Raw genomic sequence first — 23,831 nt, 5'->3', positions numbered from 1 at the left:
TGGAATCAACTATGAAACAAACAATAATCCCCTGGAAAAATGTATATTCCAAAGTGTATGAGAAAAAGAAAAGAAAAACCATGAAAAGCATGAACTGAGGAAGTGAACTAACTCCTAAGCAAAGGGGTTCTCCCTCTGATAGCTATACTTCCCCAAATCTTTTTCCTCCTCATTCCCCAATACTGTTTATTCTACTGAGAAATACAGTCTAAATTTCTAGTTGGTAGGATCTGTTGAACAAGCACCCAGGATTTTCAATCATTCATAGTTACCATGAATTAATTAATTCAGCTGCATGGCTTCCCTGTATGTGGTTCAGATGGGGATGGCAGGAGTAAGATTTTTTTTGTTTCTCTTTATAACTTTAGGGAGAAGAGGGAAGGTAGCTATGTTTGGAATACAAAGCATTTTTGGCCATGCTGTATTTTTAGGACCCTTAGTCAGTGCGAGAGCAACGTGGACAGGGTTAAGGTCTGGGAAAGATGCCATGGACAAGCCTTAGCTATTCCAAATGCAATCCAGGATGACTTATCAGGACAGTGAGGGAAAAATTCTCTTCTTCCCCTGGGCTGTATCACAAGCTCCCTTCTCCCCATTTCCAGGCCTGCCCTAATAATCCAAAGTACAGGTACAACCTGAGCTGGGCAGGTTTCAGTGGGCCATCCTAGAACTTTAGGTTCCAGTGGGTACTTCTGTAGGAAAGCAGAGCTCACCTTCTACTACCACCAACCTACAAGCCCACATCAGCCAGAGTGTACACAGCCTCTTGTTAACTGCTTAACAGCTTCTTTCTAAATGTGAAGTCTTTTTAATGGTAATCCTCTAAAAATAATGCACCAAAGTTCTATGCTCCCTGACTGCCACACATGGAAGACAGACCTAGGGAAATTATGCCAAGAAAGGTCAGCCATGACCTTCTGTCTGAAGCCTCTAAACCCCTGGAGATCTGTCAGTCCCAAGTGATGTCTCTATTTAGTGCTGTCAGCAGAGACAGGAGAAGCAGAGGGGACTGCTAATGACTTCTGCTAACTGAAGCACATAGGAGACACTGGATGTGAGCTAGACACACTCCCTTCAGGGAAAAGGAGTCTGAAAGTCAGGGAAAACAGTAAGGACCATGGGCTATTCATGAGCATCTTCATTTCCATCACTTCAAACCTACATGCATATTCTGTCTGGGGGTATATGCGGGGGTTCTGGGTTACCCTATCCCACCCATGTTCATTTGTCTATTTTAATATCAAACAATACTAAATCAAATAGCTAGGTGCTTCATGGCGCTGCATGAACTGGGGAGCCTAAAAGAAAAAAATGATTCAGGTTCACTGGAAACTAAAATAGAAAACAACAGCTTCTTTTTGGATGAGCTTGGTTCTTTTTAACAAACCATCATGAAAACCACGTTTAACATCCTCGGCCAACCTTCAAGGAAGGCTCAAGTAATCTACACGAGCCTAACCAAGCAATGCCTCTGCAGAGTTATAATGGGGGCTCGGCACGATCGAACGTGCTTCTTTTGTTTTTCAACTTAATGTCACTGGTGGATAACATGACTCCTGCTTCTGCGTAGCTGTAATCCTCCCAGCGAGCTATTTGTCTCTGGATTCTCTTACCCCACTCTGCGCCAGCCTGGCATGCGGCAATTTCAGAAGAGGGTTAATATAATTAGAGTAAAGCTAGGCCATTATACTATGTGAAAAGATGACACCCGTCTCATCTTGGCCTAGCAACAAGTTACCATTGCCTCAGCAAAGCTCGTCTGTCAGCTGTCTGGGTAGGTTCCCTTTTAAGTAATAACATGCAGGAAGCATCTCACCCCGCTGTCAGTCAGCCAGCAATCGTCCTAGCGGTGCACGCTTCAGTGCGTCGAGTGAGGAGCCCTCACCCATCCCCTTTATTAGAAGGCTGAGCAGCGCTCTGGTGGTGTTGTAACAAGGATCAGGCAGCAGGATTAAGCACTGTGACAAAGAGGATCTAATAAGCTAGAAAGTGGTGCATCTACAGACACGCTGACTGGCTCCCAGACACAGATTCACTTTGCTCACTCCTCAGTCGGAAGGCGCAGGCCACTGGGGAAGCCAGGCAGCGCCGTGATTAGCGGTGACCCTCTGACCGATGCTGCTATGAAGATCATATATCACTCAGAGGCTTATTCTGCAATTGCAAATTGGATTTTCCATTTTATTACCTGCAAAAGGACCACATATGCTTCTTTCCCAAGCCTCTAGTAGAGCAAGCTTGGCCGAGCAATGGTAATTGTGTAAACACTAAATCATGCAAAACAATCATTCTCCCTGCTAGTTATAAATGTGATTGAATGCAATAGGCAATTGCGGCCCCATTAATAAGCATGCTCATTTTCACTTATGGAAATTGGTTGTTTCCGTAATCACACTGTAAGAATTCTTCCTGGGTACTCGAAATCCTGAAACATGTGGCCAGAAGCATCATTTATCACACAGTAAGCAATCGAGGGGATCTGGGCAAATTTTTCACGTCATCAGAGCAACATTTCCTCCCTTCCTAATTTGAAAATAATGCCACAGAGAGTATTTAAATTAATGCCCTCTAAAAGCCGGGCTCTCTCACTCATAAAAATCCAAGACCACGGTCTAACAAGGTAAAACTAGAAAACCATGGTTGATTGGGTACACTAACATTAGAATACTAGATTTGCCCAAACCCAGGTAATTGATTTGCTCACAAAGGGATCTAGATGGGATGTCATGACAGTTGAAAGATCACCTCTGCTCTGCATTGAATCCCCACATGGAAGCTAACCACAAATGACTCCAACAGAAAATAAAAGCGACGTTTAGGGCTTCTCCATTTATAAAGACATAGCCTACACACAAATCTCTGTAATTTCTATTAAGATGTGTCATACTAATTATAGAAATGCAAGATTATAGACAATGGCTGACTCTGGGAAGTTCCTATTTTTTTTTTCATTTCTTTTTTACTGAGAGGAAAATAATGATAAAGTCTATAAAATGATAGTGCTTATATTGCAATAGTGATTATTTGCATTAATTAAACACTGGAAATCAACAGAATACTCATTAGTAGGTGATAAACAGAATGATGCATTACAAAAGCCATACTATAAAATTCTTTTCAGTTATTAACAGACTTATTTATATGTACCAACCTGGTAAAATGTCTACATTATGATGTAAAAAAAAAAAAAAGCTAAGGGTATACATACTAAGTCTGCTATAATCCAATTTTTTTTATAAAAGACAAAAGAGAAAAATTCCATAATATGTATATGAATAAATGTTTATGTGAAAAAGAAAAGAAAAGAATTTATAGCAAGTGGTGAATGCTGGTTTCCTCAAAGAGAGGAAATAAGCAGGATTTGAACAAGCAGAACACAGGGAAGAAAGTTTATTTTGTCTTTTAAGAATTCCATGCTTTATAAGTATGGATTATTTTCATAATTTAAAAAGATCAAAGATTAGAAGATTAAAGTATGTTGAAAAGTCATTTGACAGAAACACACTCAAAATACACGGTGCACACTAACTGGTACAAAAGAGTATATCTTACTTAAAATGGTGATAGCCTACTGCAGTGACTGCCACACTTGTGGCCCCTTCTCTTCTGTCTGCCTTATAGATGACGGCCTATCAAGCCCTAAATGGATTGAGAATCTGGGTCTGAGGTTGCTTCTCTTTCTGTGCATCATCAGTGCAATCAAAGTAAGCTGGGATGTCTCTTGACAGCTCTCGAATTTATTCTGCGGGGAATGCAAGGCCACACTGTCATTCTGGCAATTGTCTGCACAGCCTTTCTGGACCACATTTTGAAAACAGGCATTTTGTTCACTGAATGCATGCAATGCACTGTTGCTTTATGATTCATGCTAAAATAAACCATCACTCTTCTGATCTAGTCAGGGGAAGAATGCAATTTAAATTAGAAAAGATTTAAAAACAAAAACAAAACCACTCTGCCAAATGGCCCAAACAAAAGCAGCACCTGATTTACTTGTGTGATAGTGCAGAGTGGTCCAGAAATCCTTTTACTAATGAAGAAAAATGGCATTTTACATTGTTGCTATCCGATGTTCTTCTTGGCCATTTGGTATCTATGATCCAGAGTAAGACTGGATAGAAGGAGCTCTCTCTTATAAATATGATTAACCAGCAACAGAGCAGTGAGCATCCCCAAGGCACACCACCACGGTGGCTTTATCTTGCAAGCTGATATGGCTCTTAATAAATAATTCATGTTTTAAACCTGGCATTCGTTTAGGATTTCCCTATCATTCTTCTAAATGTGGGAGGCAATCTCATTTTTGCTTGCCAGATTTCCCTTTTTATTGTTCACATAATGTCAGGTCGTATAGAAAAATGTCCAATAGTGCTGGCTACTGATCCCGCACACCATTCACTGACTTTGTGACCAGGGGACTGTGAGGAAATCCTGTGCTTTGCTGACCTTCAGTTTCCTCATCTGCCAAGTGAGGATAAGAGTATCCATTGACAGGATTATGGACAGGAACCAAAGAGTGTATGTGAAATGGTTCTACAAACAAAAAGCATGTGGAAATAGAAAATATTTTCATTATTATTTTAAATGGAAATCTCCAAAGGAGAGAAAAACGCGTATTTGAAGACGATGTGCCTAAAACAGGAGCTTCCTCAAGGAATTCATAACCTGCTGAAACTGAATGTAAACTTTGCATGGTGGTACTTTCCTGAGGGAAGGGCCCTGTTCATAAGATCCTCAAAAGTCTGTGATCAAAAGCAGAACTAAGAAGCAATATAGGAACACTTGACTCCATGTCCTAGAGGACTGCAAGATTAACCAGCAGCAACCTGCTGTGTCCCTCTGGGTGGGCTCTCTGGGCCATTCCTTACCTTCCTCATCAGGATACTCAATCCCCTCAAGTTCCCAGCTAAGAGTCTGTGATGAGGATGCCCTTCCCGCATCTTGGGGAGCACTGAGGAAGCCTCAGGCACCCTGGAGACCTCAGGGAGCAGTCACTAATTAATACAACAAAAACTAAAAGACAAAGAAAAAATTTTCAAAATGCAAGCTCAAAGAACAAATTTTATACATATATGACTGCAAGACTGGCGTGATTCTATAATGTGTATGATCAGAAAAATGAGAAATTATACCCCATTTATATATATATCAAATTACATAAATGCATTCTACTGTCATGTATAGTAATGAATTAAGACAAATTTTTAAAAACAAGTTTCAGTGGCGCTACATTTTATACATTCAATAATGCTGTCACAAATCCATCTTCACCACAGCTGTTTTATTATTTTGTTTTTCGCAGTGCTGGACACTGAACCTAGGGCCTCATACATGCTAGACAAGTGTTCCCCCTGTCATTTGAAGTTAAATGTATACAGAATTGGCAACTTAGTGATAAAATATTTTTTTTCCAGCTGGTTTATCATTAACACTTCCCTCTCACGAGCAAGATTTCATATTAATAACGGTTTAGTAAACTGCTTTAATACTAGACAGAGAAATGATTTTTCTCTTCTTGAAGGCTCTCTAGTCCAGTTGATCCCTAAAGCTGGAGGTTCAGGGCTCACCATCCCACCTATAGTGCCCACTGTTTTATTTTTTAATTCCATCACACACCTTTGCAAGAGCTACAATATGTTTTCAACAAAACTTTCTGCATCTGTGTCAGGTAAGGAGAGGCAGTACTAGAATAAACTTTAGAAAATATTAATCTTTACACCTGTATTGTTAAGAGTAGACATCCAAGTGGATAACTGTCATTTATACTGTGAATGTACTAGTGTAGTTCAACAGAATGATCAGAAAACACAAAGCTAGTGAGGCCAAGCGGTACATTCTATTCATGAGCAATTCATATGTATCTTCCTATCAAACCAGCACAAAACCAATAGCACTGCCATTCCTAGAGTTGACCAGGGTTCAAGGATGAACACTTGAACTTCTGTTTGGAGTTTCAATTACTACTTCTTTTCTGAAAGAGAAATTGATAATATATCTTATGAAATATAAAAATCCATAGTTTGACTTGGTAATTCCATCCAAGTAATAAATTCATGCTGAGGAAATAATCATAGATATTCAAATGATTTAAGGTTATAAGTTTTCAATTCAGTGTTGCTTATATTCTTCCTGAACAACTGGAAACAACTCAAATGTCTAAGAGTTGGTTAATGAATTATGTGATACTTATAGGATGATATAATATGTAGTCATGTGTTTTAAAATGGTATCAAATATATTTAATCACATGGTTAATAGGGTCATAACATTAGATTAAAGGTGGTAAAGTAGGCAATAAGACCCAAAGCATGATTTTTTAAAAAATTTTTTGTTGTAGATGGACACAATACCTTTATTTTATTTATTTATGTGGTGCTGGGATTGAACCCAGTGTCCCACACATGCAAGGTAAATGCTCTATCTACCACTGAGCCACAACCCCAGCCCTGAATGATAATTTTTTAAAAAAAGCATAAGTACATACATGAAAGTGTAAGAAAAAAGACTGACAAATATACATAAATATAAAATGTGCATAAAATTAACTAAATTATGCTTTTGGGTTAATACAAGTATTCCACCAAGAAACCCAAAGTTCTCTATAAATAATCTGTACCAATAAAAATAAAGCAAAAAAGTAACCATAAAAAGAATATTGCAGTAGAATGAATCGGTCACTATTACCCTTGTACATACATGGTTACATGATCAGTATAGCTCCACATTATGTACAATCAGACTAATGAGAAGTTATACTCCACCTATGTATGATGTGTCAAAATTCATTCTACTGTCACATAGAACTAATTAGAACAAATTAAAAAAAAAAAGTAAAAGAAGAGTCCTCCAAATCTCATCAAGGAAAGAATGCATGCATTCCATTTCAGAACGGAGAACTAACCTTTGTATGTAATCCAATGCAAAACTATATTTTCCCATCTCATTACCAAAACAAAAAGTTTTCAACATCATTCAAAAAAAGAATATTGCATTAAAATATTTATTATATATGTGTATGACTGGATAGAAGACTAAATGAAATGAATTTATACTAGAGAAAAGATTAGAATGAAACAAACTTAGAATTTTAATAGTGGTCATTTGTGGATAATGGGATAATGATTGTTTCCTGGCTGGACAAAGGCTTGAGGTTCTCAATCTTAAGTATGTACCAGAATTTTCTGAAAGCACCAATAAAAATATTATTCCTTCAGAGGTTTGATTTTATGGGTCTTGGGTGAGGCTTGAAACACTGCACTTCTAACAAGTTCTTAGGAGATGATGATATTTCTGTTCCAAGGACCACATGTTGAAAAATCACTGTTTTTTCATAACAGTACAAAAATATTTAAACAAAACTTTAGAATTTTAAATAAAGCAAAAATATTTTAATTTATTTAGAGGACTGAAAAAGAAATCCTAATTTTTATAGGGCATTATAAGTTGCATTAAGGATGTCACTTCCCCCATGACCAATAAGTGCTTATCCTCATCATCATCTTCACCATCATAATTCTATGAGCTATTTTATGCTGAATTTGTGCTATGCATCAGGTGTTATTTTAAGGGTTTAGCATACTATACACCAAGGAGTCACAACCATCTTATGTGGAAGGTCTCATCTTTAAAAAGAAGAAACAAGCTAATGTTTTGGGTGTTAAGACCCAGACTCAAGGTCACACCAGTGACCAAAGCCCAATTTGTCTGGGCTTTGGTTGTTGGTCTTTCCAACATGTGATATGTACATTTTCTTCCTACTGCACAAGGTCTTGAATGTTGTTGGAATAAATTGATAATGTGACATGATTTCAGAGCAACTGGAGAGGTATCCTCAAAACTTATTTATTTGCCTTCATCATGGGACATAGATTCTATCAACAGAACCACTCTCTTGAAGTTGGAAGCCCCGTTGCCTCCAAGAGTTTTATTTTTAAATTAAGATACGAAGTTAGCCTGATACACTCACTTTTCTTCTTTTTTCATCATTTTTATGTTTGTTCTACTTTATTTTTTAAAAATCACATTTCATTGCTTTTGCTAGTTAGTTTGTTAATTAGACTTTACTCCATGTTTTTATTGTGCTTAAACACACACAAAATTTATCATCTTAATTATTTCAAGGGTACACTTCAATGATATTAAATACATTCACAATTTCTTTGCAACTAACACTACCACCATCCTCTCGGTAACTCATCTCTTTGTAAAACATAAACTCTAGACCATTAAACCAATAGTTTCCCATTTCCACTCTTTTTTGGCACTGTTCTAACAGTCTTGATGATTTTGATTAAATATATCAGATGCATAGAATCAGACAGTAGTTTTTCAGACCTGGTTATTTAATTCACATGATGTTTTCAAGGTTAATCCACATTGTAGCTTAGGTCAAAAGTCCTTCCTTTTTGAGAGTTGAATAATACTCTATTGCATGTAGATATCACATTTTGCTTATCTGTTTATTTTTTTGGTATACGCTTGGGTTGCTTCTGAGTTCTAGTTATTATGAAGAGTCCTGGTATAAACATGAGTATATCCAAATATCTCTTTGAGACTTTGTTTTCAGTTCTTTGGGATACATTTCCAGATATTGAATTGTGGATCACATGATAATTTTGTTTATGAGGAACCAACATATTGTTTTCTAGAGAGGCCACATCATTTAATGTTCCCACCACTAGTGCACAAAGGTTCTAATTTTACACTCTTACCACTACTTATGATTTTCTGGGGGTCTTGTTTGTTGTTTTTTTTTTGGTTTGTTTGTTTGTAGGAATCTCTTAATGAGTGTGAGGAAGTGTCTCACTGCAGTTTTGATTTGCATTTCCCTAATGAGTAGTGATTTCAGGCTTTGCTTCATACATTTATTGGTCATTTGTATTTCTTCTTTGGAAAAGTGTCTATTAAAGACCTCTGCCCAGTTTTCATTTGGGTTGTAGGTTCTGTTGGTGAGCTTTAGGAGTCCTCTATGTATAATGAACATTAATCCTTTATCAGATATATCTTCTCCCATTCTGTCAGCTGCCTTTCTACTGTGTGGAGACTGACTTTTGAAATAAATTTTCATGAACTTCAGTTCATCTATTTTTTTTCTTTTCTTTCCCATGCTTTTGATGTAATATCCAAGAAATCATCACAAATCTCTTAGTCAGCTTTTTGTTGCTATGAATAATACCTGAGAAAATACCTGAGCAAAGGAGGAAAGACTTATTTTGGCTCACAGTTTGAGTGGTTTCTGTCATTTGGCTCCACTATTTTGAGCCTGTGGTTTGGAAGACCATCAAGGCAGAAGGGTATGGCAAAGCAAAGATACTCACCCATTGGCAGCTGGGAAGCAGAGAGAGAAAGGAAGGGTCTGAGAACAAGATATAGTCCCCAAAGGCATGTCCTTCAAGGACCCACTCTCTTCCAATAGGTTCCATCATGAAAAATTTCCATCACTTCCCAAAAGTCTAGTCAGCTATGAGTCCCTCAATGGATTCAGTCATGGATGAAGTCAGCACCTTCATGACCTGGTCACTTCCCCAAAGCCCCACTTCTGAACATTGCTGCACTAGGACCAAGCCTTCAACATGTGGACCTTTGGGGGACATTCCAGATCCAAACCATAACAAAATCAATGACAGAAAACTTTTGCTCTGTGCTTTCTTCTAAGAATTTTATAGTCATAGATTATTTAGGTCTCTGATCCATGTTGGCTTAATTTTTATACATGTCAGTAAATAAGGATCCAACTTTTTTTTTGCATGTCAATGACCAATTTTCTGAGGATCCTGTTGTTAAAAGACTGCTGGTTCCCCACTGGATGGTCTTGGCATTCTTGTAAATAATCATTAGGCAATGTACATGAGGGTTTGTTTTGGAGATCTCTGTTCTATTCCATAGCTCACTCTGTGTGTGTTTATGTCAGTACCTTTTATTGTTGTTTGTTTTTCTTTGTGGTGCTGGGGATCAACCCAGGGCCCTGCACATGCCAGGCAAAGCACTCTACCACCAAGCTGCAGTCCTGGCCCCTTCTTCTCGGGTGCAGTTACTATAGTTTTGTAGCAAGTTCTGAAATCAGGAAGCATGAAACCTCCAGTATTATTCTTTCTCAAAATAGTTTTGGCCGTGTGAAGTCCACTGGGATTCCATATGAATTTCAGGATAGGCATTTTTATTTCTGTAAAACACATCACTGGGATTCTGACAGGGACTGCATTAAACCTGATTTGAGGAGGTATGATAGAGTTTTATTAACAGGGCAGAGAGCATATTTTCAACAGGCTGCCTTTCCACATGTAGGTGCTTCCCTATTCAGCAGTCAAAACACAGTGGAGGCATGTTTTTGTTTAATCTGATAACTTATTCATAAGAGTTTTCTAAATAGAACAGAATCTCAGATAATTATATGTTTAACAAATCATTTTTTTAAAGAAGAAAATTTTATTCGGTCAGATTCATTCAGGAAAATCATCACATGGAAATGATGGGAACCGAAATGAACTCAGGAAAATTTTCATTATAGAAAAAGGCAGGGGCTGGGGCGGTAGCTCAGTGGTAGAGTGCTTGCCTAGCATGTGTGAGGCATTGGGTTCGATTCTCAGCACCACATATAAATAAATGAGTAAATAAATAAATAAATAAGTGGGTCCATTGACAACCAAAAAAATATTAAAAAAAAAAAAGGAAGAAAAAGAAAAAGGCAGAATAGGTTTGAGTTCAGGAAAAGAATGGGAGAGAAGCCTCCAGGGCAGGCTTATGGAGGTCCATGGGGATGGTGTGTAGTAGGACTGCTATGTTTTGTGGAGGCTTGGTACACTCAAATGTTGGGGTGGTATATTTTAAGCCATTTTTATTTTAAAAAATGGAAACTTCCATATTGTGGTAGAGAAACACCCCAACTCACATTTCATAATGTGCACTTCTGACAGTCCTTGCATGTGCCTGATAGTTTTAAAATGCTGCTTTCTTGTGGAAATTGGTGTGGGGTAGGAGGCAATAGGAAGGCCCCTTGGATATTCTCTCTTGCCATTTCCTACCACATTATGATATGAGCACCATATGAAGATGTGACAAACAAGACCTGAGATTGCTGCCTTTTCATCAAACATTTCTAACCATACTTTGACCTTGGATCAGTAAACTCATGTGCAGATATATTAAGGCTGACATTACCTTGAGGAGGAGTCTGAACAGCCCCTGGATGCACGTGGAACTACAGAGCCCTTTGTGGCAGTTTGGGAGGTATAGGGGTGTCTCAAAATTTAATTTCCAAAATATGTAAAGAGGAAGTAATTTCCTAGATATAGTGCCATAGGAGCTAAAAAGGCCAAACAAATACAGTCTGAATATAATGGCATAATCTTAGCAATAATCATCTCCATAACATTCTCAAATGACAAAAACTTACCTCTGTAATGCCTAACTCATAAACAGTTGCTGGAAAAAAAATGGCAATTTTTCAACCAACAGGACTAACGCTGAATTTAAGTGTCATAATACATTACCAGGCACTTGCTCATATGGAAGTATGAAATAAAATTAACTTTATTTTTTATTTATATATAAATACCCTTGAATCCAATTTTATTAAAGGTTAAGTAAGGGATCAACCTACTACACAAAACCTAAACTTAAGTTATATGTAAAAATGGCTTGTTTCAGCTTTACTTCTCGCCCTGGAGCTTACATTTTTATTACTTTGGTGCTATGTGTTATACTCTCTGCAGAGGCTGGAAATGGTAAGGGTGTGGATATTATGTCATAAAATATGTACTAAGATAATTAAGAACTTCGATATAAGTACCAAGTCTATGTAAAAAGAAAAACTGCAACAACTGTAACTTTCAATGAATTCAAAATTCCTTATGCTCAATAAAACAATCTAAATGTTTGTAGGTTATGTATTAATAATAATTTACACAGCACTGTCAACGCCAAATAAGCTTTGATGAAACTGACTTTCAATGGTTTTTAGGATTAACAAGAATACCTCAGAAGAAGAGGGCGATGGAAATTTAAAAAACACCTATCTGAAAGCCGTATTTCCATATACCCATGTGTATGAACACCTATGCACACGTACATACCGTACTTCAGAACTTAATAAATACTATAAAAGCAAAAACTATACCTGGTAGCAGAAAAAAGGTAGAGAAGAGTATAAAGAAATTATAAACTTCTACTCATATCAATAACTACACTTATTTTTTCTCTAAGTAATAGAAGGCAAACTGACACCCCCAAAGTAATATCAACAAAGGATGCCTTTCTGTCCAGTGTTAATCCTGAGTCAAGTGCAGGCCAAAGACAAAATTATGTTTTAAAACTTTAACAATAAGATTTAAGAGAAATGAAAGCAAAATAACTGTACAACTCAAGGAAAGAGTCTACTCCACCTCTCAAAGATCTACTTAGATAATTTACGAATCCTAACATAGAAAAGAATTACTATAAATAGCACAGTAAAGATGGAGATGTACCACAATTTTGGATGTGGGTGAGAAGGATTACATCATGAGTTTGTTTCCAGTATTTTTGGAAAGCCAACTGCCTTGGGTTAAAAATATGAAATACTGCCACAGTAACAAATAACAAAAAAAGAAAGTACTATGATACTCTACTCAAGAAGAAAACAATCAACAATTACAAAATCATTTTCAATGTGTGAAGGTATTTCTGAAGCTCAATTTTTTGACAAAAAAAAAAATAGAGAGTTTGAATTAGTCAAACTCTGGCTTGGCTCCAATCATTTAGCATTTTTAAGCAACTTTTCTGATTGCTACTGGTTTACACAGCACTGTCAACACCAAAATTCCACGTGGCTATTGCTGATTCCCATGTATCAGACTATCCTGATATTCCTGATCAGAACCGATTTTATAATTTTTGACTGGCATCAAAAAAAAAAAAAGGGGAAATTGCACCAATATATTTTCAATGGCAAGAACTGTTTTAGACACAAAATAATGGCGTTAAGTAATAGATAAATTCTCTGTATGTGGCATTTTATGTATTATTCACATTTATTTATTTTTTTAATTCTCACCATCTGGAAAACCAAAGAAGTATCACAAGGGGAACTTTTTTCTCTGGTGAAAATGTGACATCAACAAACATGGAGAAAGGGAGTTCTACGATCTAATCAAGAGTCCAGTCCTCTAATGGGTACAATTTAAAATAGCAAAGGTAAGGTTTAAGATAAATAAAACAAAGACACTCTCTTTCCTTTTGCTACTCATGCAACTTAAATCACTCAATGTCACCTCTTCTGAGAAGACTGCCTAGACTGAATTGCAAGTAAGTTCCCATTATTTTGCTATTTCTCAGTATCTATTTATTGCACAGTACTTATTACACTTTACAGCTAACTTACTTACTTCCCCACCCTAGGTCTGTTTCTCTAGCTCCAGGGGATCAGAGGCCACAGGGTCTTGCTTGGAGTCACTCCGCCTGGCACAACCCTTCTCCCAAGCCCTCCCCAGATGTGACTTGGAGCCATGACCACTGTGTCTGTGCTATCGCTTGACCACGCCCAGCTAGCTACACTAGGTCACATTTATTAAGCAAAAAGAAAACAGCCATGTTTGCCTTAAATGAGCACAAACTGTTCAAGACTAGGGGAAATGCTTTTTTGCATTTGTGACCCAGAGCCTACCACAGAGGCTTATGATCCTGGGCCTCAAAGGAAGCAGCAAACTGAGCACGGGCTTGCTTCACTGTTAAGGAAAATGAAGATGAAGGAGGACAGCACCATCTCCTGAAGGCCACGGGGCCAGCACACAGCACTGCTGGGATTCAAATGTTCAGAAAAGACCAGTTTGTCTGCTCCTTCTCTTTCATTCATACAACACTAGCCTAACCTCCCCTCCCTCTTAAAGAAAAATGACTGATGTCAAACATGGGATGATATGTACAGGCACAGGGCAACCCCTGGCGATTATGCCTGAGTTCATAACCACAGTTACGACATAAAACAGTTTATCATAAAAAGTCTTCTAGACGGTCACTAAACAAGCATACCTTTCAGAACTGTATCTATAAACATAAATTTTGAATAGAAATCAAATATCCAATAGAAATGCACAGAATCAGTAAGTCACTAGGGAGCAGGTGAAGTACCCAGATGATCTTTGAATACAATAGCCAATACAAAAAAAAAGTACAATATTGATAAGAATGTCTAGGGAATGAAAAGCTCCCTTCCAGAACTGGGGATTGAACACAGAACCTTGCACATGCCAGGCAAGTGCTCTACTCTCAGCCCTAACCTATTAATTTCACAGTTAACTCAAGATAAGCTGAAAAACCTTTTTACTTCAGTTCTTGCTCTACATTTTTTCTACACTAGAGTTTCTCATAATAATAAATTGCTACACAGAAAATAAATCACTCTAAAGACTGTACCTCCTTCTTTTACATGTGTGCGCTCAGTTACACATTCATGTGCACACACAAACCCTTGCAGCTATCATATACTTTTAAAGTTAAGTCATATGCCACTCATTAGTTTGTTAGGGCTGCTGTAACAAAGGACCACAGACTGGATGGCTTAAATAAGAGACGTTCATTATCTCACAGTTCTGGAGGCTGAACATCCAAGATCAAGGTGTCAGCAGGCTTGGTTTCTCCTCTGTGTCCTTGACTTGCAGATGACTGCCTTTTCACTGAGTGCTCACATGGTCTTTCCTCTGGGCAAGCACATCCCTGGTGTGTCTGTGCATCCAAATTTCTTCCTTTTATAAAGACACCGGCCATACTGGATTATGGCCCAGCCTAACAGAGTTATTTTAATTTAATCACCTCATTAGAGGCCCTATCTCCAAAGAGAGTCACACTCTGAGATACTTGAGGTTAACACTTCAGTATACGGCGTGCGCGCTCATGGGGGCGGGGGGGGGGGGGGGACGACACTACAATTCAACTCATAACAAGTTCTCCACTTTCTTAATGTCTGAATAACTAGAATAGTAAAAAGACTGCTTTAAATGTCTCACTTTGGCTAACAAGGTATTTAATCATTCACAAACATTTGCTTCTTACAGTTATGACACAAAAATAAAGAAACGGTCCCTAAGGTGCTCATAATGTAGTAATTCATATGGGCATGTAAGAGATGAAACAGACTCTTCCCCAAATGGTCAACAAATATATGAAAAAAATGTTCAGCATCGTTAGCAATTAGGGAAATGCAAATCATAACTATATTGAAATTTTATCTCACACTAATCAGAATGGCAGTCACCAAGAATACAAATAACAATAAATGCTGGCGAGGATGTGGGAGAAATGAACTCTCATATATAACCGCTTTGAAAATCAGGATGGAGGTTCATCAAAAGGCTCGGAATGGAACCACCATATAATCCAGCTCTACCAGTCAGCATACTGTAGTGATACGTGCATACCCATGTTTATTGCAATATAATCACACTAGCCAAATATGGAACCACCCTAGGTATCCATCAGTGGATGAATGGATCAAGAAAATGTGGTATATATACACACAATGGAGGTTTCCTCAGACATAAAGAAGAACAAGATTATGGCATCTGTAGAAAAATGGATGGAACTGAAAAACATGTTAACGAAGTAAGTCAGACTCAGAAATTCAAGGGACCTGTTTTATCTCAAAAAAGGACAAAAAGAACCTCAATGAAAATAAAGAGAGACCAGTACAGTAAAGGGACAGGGGAAAGGAGGAGGGAGGGCAAGGAGAAGTTCTGGGGAATGAAATTGATCAAACTATATTAGGCGCATGTTTGAATATACCACAATGAAACCCATTATTACATATAATTATTATGCACCATTTTTTTTAAAAAAGAGAGATGATTAGAACACAAAAGGCTTAATCCAGAGTGGAGACAGCAGGAAACTTCTAATATTTATTCAGATTTTAGATAACAAATTGGAGTCTCCACAAAGAGGATAATCACCAAAGGCTGAAAGCAAGGACCATTAAAAAAAAAAACAAGACAAAACAAAAAAACAACCAGGGAGCATGGGAGAAGAATAGCAGGGCAGGAAGGGGCTAGATCCTTAGGAATCTTTATCAGTCGTGCTGAGGAGCTGAGCAGCTGAGCTCCCCTGTACATGTTCTGAAACAACAATGGGCTAACCCAGCTCAACCTCTCTGATTCCCAAGAGAGCACCTCCGTTGCCCTATAGAGAGCAACAGTCACCACCATACAGGCTAAATGGCAGCGGCCATAAGCCCAGAGATGCTTCCCCAATGACATGTTACCAAAGATGATGGAACCAGTTATTCAATGTCCTTTATAAATTTGGCCAGACCCAAGATTAACCCTTTAATGTTAATATATTCACACACTCATATTTTAATATGCTTCTCTGAGTGGCTGAGAAATGGGTGGGAAATAGCCAGCATACCAATAATTGCAAAGGAAAAACAAAAGGTCTGGTAATCCTCCATTTCTGTACATTTCCACTCAAACCCCAGATGCACTCTTTATTAACAATATGACCTTGGACAGGTTATTTATCATCCCTGCATCTCAGCTGCCTCGTCTGCAAGATAAGGATTACAAGTGTATTCACTTCATACAGTTACCAAGGGATAAAAATCATTAATAAATATCAAGCTGGTAGAAAGTATCTGCCACATAGCAAGAATGTGTGAGAAATATGTACTGTTCAGTCCTACAAGACTGTGGTTAGCAGTACACTACGATTAGAACAAAAACGGTGAAAGGCAGAAACTTCTGATCCAGAAAATTGATTTGATCAAGCATGGGAGCAGACACACATGGAGAGTTTGTATTAGTCACCTTTCTGTAACTACAACAAATACCTGAGGTGATCAACTTAAAAAGAGAAAAGGTTTATCTGTCTCATAGTTTTGGAGGTTTCAGTACATGACTGGTTGGTCCACTGCTTCTGGGCCTGTGGCAAGACAATGTACCATGGTGAAATAACAAGGTAGAGCAAAACTGCTCACCTCATGGCTGGGAGGTTAAAAACAAACAAACAAAACAAAACAAACAAACAACAACAACAGAAAAAAACACAACAGTAGCCAAAGGAGATATTCCCTTCAAGGGCATATACTAATGATCTAAAGACCTCCCATTAAGCTCTACCAATAACACTTTCCTCCATCTCCCAGTGACACCACTCTGGGGACCAAGCCTTTAACATATGGGCCTTTGGGGGGACACTTGAGATCCAAACTATAGCAGATTTAGAACTCACGCGTAAAGTCATTCAAAATTAAAATTAAGCAAGGTGTGGTCATGCACACCTGTAATTCCAGCAGCTTGGGAGGCTGAGGAAGGAGGACTGAAAATTCAAAGAGCCTCAGCAATTTAGGGAGGTACTTAGCAATTCATCAAGACCCTGTCTCAAAATAAAACATTAAAAAGGACTGGGGATGTGGCTCAGAGGTTAAGCACCCCCAGGTTCAATCTTCAGTACAAAAAAAAAAAATCAAGTTAAGTACTTTCAAGAAATGGATCTATATAACATTTATAAAAGGGACCAACTGAAAATTTTATAGAAAATAAAGGTCAGAGGAAGTTGTCTAAGAGCATATTACTTTTATATACTCAAACTACTAAAATATATTATAAATATACTTTACAATATATCTTGGAGTTGACATAATTTGACTTGGGGTAGTCAAATGCATGCCATCTTAGTTGGTTATTCTTAATGGCATTTTCAACTGTGGGTGCCATTTTGGTGAACTAGGAAGAAAATAATACAATCAGGCATCAAGGCTAAGTTTCCCTTTAATCATACAATATCCTGTGTTTGTTTCATCCTTTAGAGAAAATAATTTCTCAAAGGTATCACTTTGACTTTAAATCCTTAACCTGTGTATATTTTTTCAAGAATTATGGTGTCCTTTTCACAGTTATGGCTCGATCTTCAGGGACTGCCATGTTGGCACCAAATTACACACTAGAACAAAAAGCACCTCAGTACAGTTCAATGAAGCATTTGAGCAGGAGCTCCGATGGCAGTTTTCAGATGGTTCCTGATGATGAATGATAATATTAAGCTCACACTCGAAGGCAGCATACAATAATTCTCCATTCCCTGATATTAAAAACCTATCAAGGAACATAAAGCTAGCCTCATACCATAATTTACCCCCTCTGGTGAAAGCACTCTTCTGAGTTAACCAGCCTCTAAGAAGAATGAGAAGTTGCAGACAAGCTGGCAGGTGTCAGGGCTAACGCAGGACAGTAGAGACAAGGGTCCACCGAGGGACGGACTCAGAAAGGGAGGGGGTGAGATGCTGGGTGAGGATGGCAGAAGTGGGTGACTGATGAGGCACCAGAAGGTGTGCAATTAGCCTTAGGTTACTAAGTGCACTTCCTCCTAAGAAAAGGTATGAGACATAAGTTACATAGGATGGAATAAAAGATTTTGTTCATATTCCTTTTACTTAAGATCTACTGGGAGAGGGAAAAAATGAAATATAATAATTTTGAAAATGAATCGAATGGCCACCACCCGTTACCACAAACTGTGACAACCATCCACTGTATACAGGGAAATTTAGACCAAGTTGAGGAGAAGCGCTGGCAGGTGACACACGGCTCCTTGAAATTCAAACACAATACAGACTGTGCTAGGAATCCTGAAAGCCGCCACCAACCAGCCTTTGGTTGAAAGGCTAAGATCTAACGGTGAGAGCTTGCTGGAAGAAAAGGAGAACAGTGGATGTCCCCAGAGGAGCCCCATGGGTGAGTCATGAACTTCCACCCACTGTGTGAGAAAGAAGTGACAGGGAGGAGGGAGGGGACATAGGGGTCCCACATCAGCACACGGAGAGCTTCTGATTTCAATGCCTGCCCCAAAGTGGGGAATGTCTGAAAAGTGACAGGGCTATTGCTAAAGCAAATATGTAGCCCAAATGAGAACTGGAGCTGGTGTGCAGATAATTCATATCATGGGAGCAATGAAAATGAATGAAATACGGCCATGTGCAACAGTCTGGATAAATCTTCAGACATAATGTCGAGTGAAAGAAGGCAGAATATATACTGAATGGCTCTATTTAGTTAAAATTCAAAAACAACAAAACTAAAAAAACAGTGTTAAGAGTGAAGACAGTAATTATCTTTAGGCAGAAAAAAAGGCCCGCCTAATGCGTAAAAAGAAGGCCTAAAAAGACTTCTTAGGCTCTGGAGATACTCTATTTCTTGACATGGATAGTTGTTGCTTCAAGTTCTTACCGGTTAATAATTCACTGAGCTATAAGCTAATGTGTAGTATACTTTAAAAAGTGTAGTGTGTAGGGCTGGGAATGTGGCTCAAGTGGTAGCGTGCTCGCCTGGCATGCACGGGGCGCAGGGTTCGATCCTCAGCACCACATAAAAATAAAGATGTTGTGTCCACCGAAAAATAAAAAATACATATTAAAAAAATTCTCTCTCTCTCTCTTTCTTTTAAAAAAAGTGTACCGTGTAAACATATGTGTGTGTATGAGAGGATATATATGGGAATATATGCATTATAGGAATATATATGAATAAAAATAAAGAATCCAAGGACATTGCAGAAAAAGCAATAAAAAGCATTGCAGAAAAAGCAAGTTAAACAGTAAATAGAAAAAAACAAGGTGGTTTCTGCTATCACTTTAACAACTTAAGTCAATACAAGATTTTCATACTGGATACGTTTTCTATCAAATCTGAACAGAATTTCTCACATTCATGGTTTTAATGCTTTTGTTCCCTCCAAAATCCATGTTACAACTTAAATCACCCATTAATAGCATTAAGAGGTAGGGCTTTAGGAGGGGATTTGGTCATGATGCCTGTGTAAATGGGATCAGGTGTCTTTATTAGAAGGCTCCATGCAGGTAGTTCATCCCTATTGCCCTCTGCCACCTGAGGTCACAATGCTCCTCCCCTCTGGAGGATGTGGCAGCAAGGCACCATCTTGGAAGCAGAGAGCAGCCCTCCCCAGACACCAAACCTATAGGAATGTTGATCTGGGACTTCCCAGGCTACAGAACCATAAGAAATAAATCTCTGTGTTCTTTATAAATGATCTAGTCTCAGGTATTTTGTTAGAGCAGACAAGAAGGACTAAACAGGAACACTGGATAGATACCACATGAAAATCCACTTGACAATTAAATCCAGTCAACACGGCAACAGGTCAAAAAGCTATCAATCTATTTTGCAAAGTATGACTTAAAATACAGCTATACATTAATATCGTTTAGAATTTCTACTTTGACTTTTCAATGCTCTTTTAGTCTTTATATTCTTGGATCAAGTAGTAAAAGTTCAGAAAGCTTCTTCATTTGATTTCCCTTTTTTAGACTCAAATAAAATGTACTAAGTTTAAAAAATATTGTTTTTCAAATTTGTCAATACAGTTACCTTTCACCTTCTAGATCCACCTTTGACTGTGTCAGGGATACATCTTGAATGACTGTCACCAAAACATTGTAGTTATTTCAAGGTGGTGAGATATTGAGTGAATATTTGTTAACTTTCTGAAAGTTTTAGTTCTTTAATGAATATAAATTATTTTTATCATAGCTCTCCATCTCTTTTTCCTGAACTGAACTAGTTAGTACAACAACAAAAAAAAGGTCTCCCTTCTTTTTTTTTCTCACCACCCTCCCTACTCTACCAACCAACAAACAAAAACCTCTACACTATTTAATGTCCTAAAAATCAAACATCCTTCTCTACCATCTGTATCCACTGGGTGAAGTGAGTTGCTAAGCTTCAAGCAAGATCAAGCCCTTTAATGACAAAACACGATCAACCAGGCAGAAAGGGACTTTGCATGATCTGACTGTTTACAAACAAGATGACATTTTCCGACGGCAACCGTTGTTTTCCCATTATCAAAACCAACACTCTGCACCCCAGAACATTTTCTCTGACACTGTAGCTGGAGTTAATGAGGAAAGAGTTTCAAGGAACTAATTAATGTGCATCTCTCACAATGCAGGCTGCCAGTTGGTGGCTTCTGCAGAGATGCCATTGAAGGAGCGGGATGCCACCGCCCGCCCCTCTTACCTGCAGTGACAGCAGCCGACGGCTTCAGAGTTGATTCACCTGGACAGAAAGGAAAGATGTTCCACCTGGCTGCACCTTTTGTTATAATTACATGGTGTTGATAATTTGGATGCAGGTAAATGAATACACAGCCTCCCAAAGCATCCAACTCATCCTTTATACTGAACTTAAAACAACTTAGTTTTCCTCAGATAAATGTGTTTCTGGTGAATTCACAATCACAATGTAGACCAATTAAAGTTTAAACTAAAGCCAGCAGGAATTTCCTTTGCCTTAGAAATAGCGGAAGGCTGTTCAATTGTGTATTCCAGCTACAAGTAGGTAAGCATTACTGATGGCTCAAAGTAGTCCTGCAGCAGGCACAGCCAAGTTCACGTCTCTAAAATTACATGAAATATCCAACAGGGGTCACTGTTTGGGGCATGAACTTCAGGAGACTCTGAGGGAGAATTTTACATTTTTCATTCTACATCCATACTGAGAACCAGGCCCTGAAATTTCCAGTGGTGACATGAGTAAACATTAAAGTGATAAAATAAGAAAAATTTTAAAACGGTATTCAAGACAGCACTCGCCGAACGGCGTCGTGCTAATGACTTCTACTTTTAGATGACAAGTCGTGCTATTTAAACAACCACGTTTCACTGCAGACAGCCTTCAGGAACAGGTACCAAGGCAACCACACTGATGCCAGGCTGTGGGTAGCTGTGGGGAACTGGAGGAGGGAGAACGCACTGATAAGGATCCAAAACACCACCACAAACTTAAAAAATTATCTGAAGAAAAACTAAGAACTGGACTTAATTCAACATCCATCTGGCATCTCTTAAAAAGAAAGAAATAACTTAGGGCTCCCAGTCTTTAACAAATTTTACATTTCAACACAGCAAGTAAGAAAGATCCCAGCCCTCTGCAGGAGATTATTTTAAAGCAATTTTTGTGGTTGACATTTTAGTGATATTTCTGGACATGACATCTTTGGTTGGTGACTTGAGTATAGACTACGGGGCCAGTAGTCCCTGTAACCTACTCCTGTTAAAACCGCTAAATGTGTGATTTTGCTGCTGTCAAAAGACGTCATAAAAGAGTCATATTTCAAAAAATAGTTTTATGTCAAAAGCTATTAATCATAATATCAATATATAGAATGAGGGAGGCAAGCAATATAAATTTAATTTCTCCCCAATATGAATGATGAAAATCAGTCATACATACACCTACCTCCTGCATCAAACCCAGACTCAAATCGCAGTAGAATTAGGATCCTGACGTTAAGCAGGACTCTGCAGACCAGCCAGCTCACCTGGAAGACGAGAGGTGGAGCCACCGAGACACACGGGCAAAGTGATCAATTTCATAAATGCAACTAACTTACGAAGCTTGAGTGTATATTACTATGTGTGGCAGGCTGAAGAAGAATCCCCCAAATCCATTCATGCCCCAAGCTCTGAAACCTGTGAATGTCAGTTTATATGGGCAAAGGGACTCTGCAGATGAGACTAAGTTAAGAATACTGAGGTGGGGAGATGATCTGGATGGGCTGACAAATCATAGCAGTCCTGATATGAGGGACAGGAGAGGAATCAGTGAGAGGAAAAGGCCACATGATGACAGAGGCAGGGGCTAATGTGACACATTTGGAAGATCCAGGGACCACAGGCCAAGAATGCAGATGATTACCAGAAGCTGAAAAGGGATCCCCCTCTAACTCCTCAGAAGGAACCAGATCGGGTGACAACTTGATTCTAACTTTGGTTCTAGACTTCTGACCTCCAGAACTGTAATAGAATAAACCGGAATAGTTGTAAACTACTAAGTTTATGGTAAATCTGTTATAGCAGCAACCGGAAGCTAAGACACTATGCAAAAATATTCTGGATGCTTACCTACGCTAGTTCTCTCAGCCACTCCCAGGCAGTGTCCACTCCTTCAATATTTAACCATTAAAGGTCTCAATATACTATCCACAAAATGTCTATGAAACTTGTTGCTACCATTACAGAAAGTGGGAGTAAAAAAAATATATTTTTATCTTGCCACAGAAAATTTACCCACAAACTATATTTTGATTCTAACAGAACACTATAAAACACTTCCATACCAGCCATAACACGGGCATTCTCTTATTACACTTCTATTAACCTCTCTATGGTTCCCACATACTGGTTTTCTTTAGTGTGTGACCAGTACAGATAAGCCTAAGTACCTGGCCACTCAAGATGGGGAAGGAATGGTGGGCACAGGCAGGCTGAAGATCTGAGTTCCTTCTCTTATCCTTCCGGAAATAGAGGAATGCAAAGATAAGGAGATCTCTGGTACAGTCAAAACATAAAGATCCTGTGACTCCTAGATAGCTTAAAGGTAAGATTCTATGAGTTAAGGGGTTTTCTTTTTTTATGGCATTGATCACATTGTTTATATCAAAGATGTTTTGTAAAAACACATGCAATCCCATCTATATCCACCATTCCTTCCTGAAGGCTCTGTAGTTCTTTTGCACATGGTCTCAGTATAGTCATGTGACTTTCTTTGGCCACTGAAACGTTAGTAAATGTGGAAGGAAGTAGAGATTTGAAAAGGGCTATGTACTGAGGTTTATACCTTGCCCACAAGAGTTGTCTAGCCTGTCAGAAAATGAGAGGCTACCTAGGAGAGAGGTGTACCATCCTGGCTGACAGCATGCCAGCCCCTAAGCATGTAAGTGAGGGCATCCTAGGGCCACCCAGTGTCCTAGTCCATTTCCATTGTCTACTGCTATAACAGAATGCTAGAGACTGGGTAATTTATGAAGACAAAAATATTCCTCACCATTTTGGAAGCTAAAAAGTCCAA

The 23,831-nt window shown here is 38.4% G+C and overlaps 1 protein-coding gene across 3 annotated transcripts in view; it reads right to left on the bottom strand.

Moving 5' to 3' along the window:
* Rsu1 (Ras suppressor protein 1) overlaps positions 1 to 23,831 on the bottom strand; it is a 184,110-nt gene that overhangs the window by 88,027 nt on the left and 72,252 nt on the right. Inside the window, exon 8 of one of the 3 annotated variants that reach the window (XM_040277147.2) lies at positions 21,000 to 21,038. The exons of the other annotated variants lie outside the window; for them this stretch is intronic. Coding sequence (XP_040133081.1) covers positions 21,000 to 21,038 — 39 coding nt within the window. The remainder of the gene's footprint in view (positions 1 to 20,999; positions 21,039 to 23,831) is intronic. 3 annotated transcript variants of the gene reach the window in all.

Source organism: Ictidomys tridecemlineatus, chromosome 10, assembly GCF_052094955.1.
Source record: "Ictidomys tridecemlineatus isolate mIctTri1 chromosome 10, mIctTri1.hap1, whole genome shotgun sequence".
Taxonomy (NCBI): domain Eukaryota; kingdom Metazoa; phylum Chordata; class Mammalia; order Rodentia; family Sciuridae; genus Ictidomys; species Ictidomys tridecemlineatus.
This window is presented reverse-complemented; position numbering and strand designations above follow the sequence as displayed.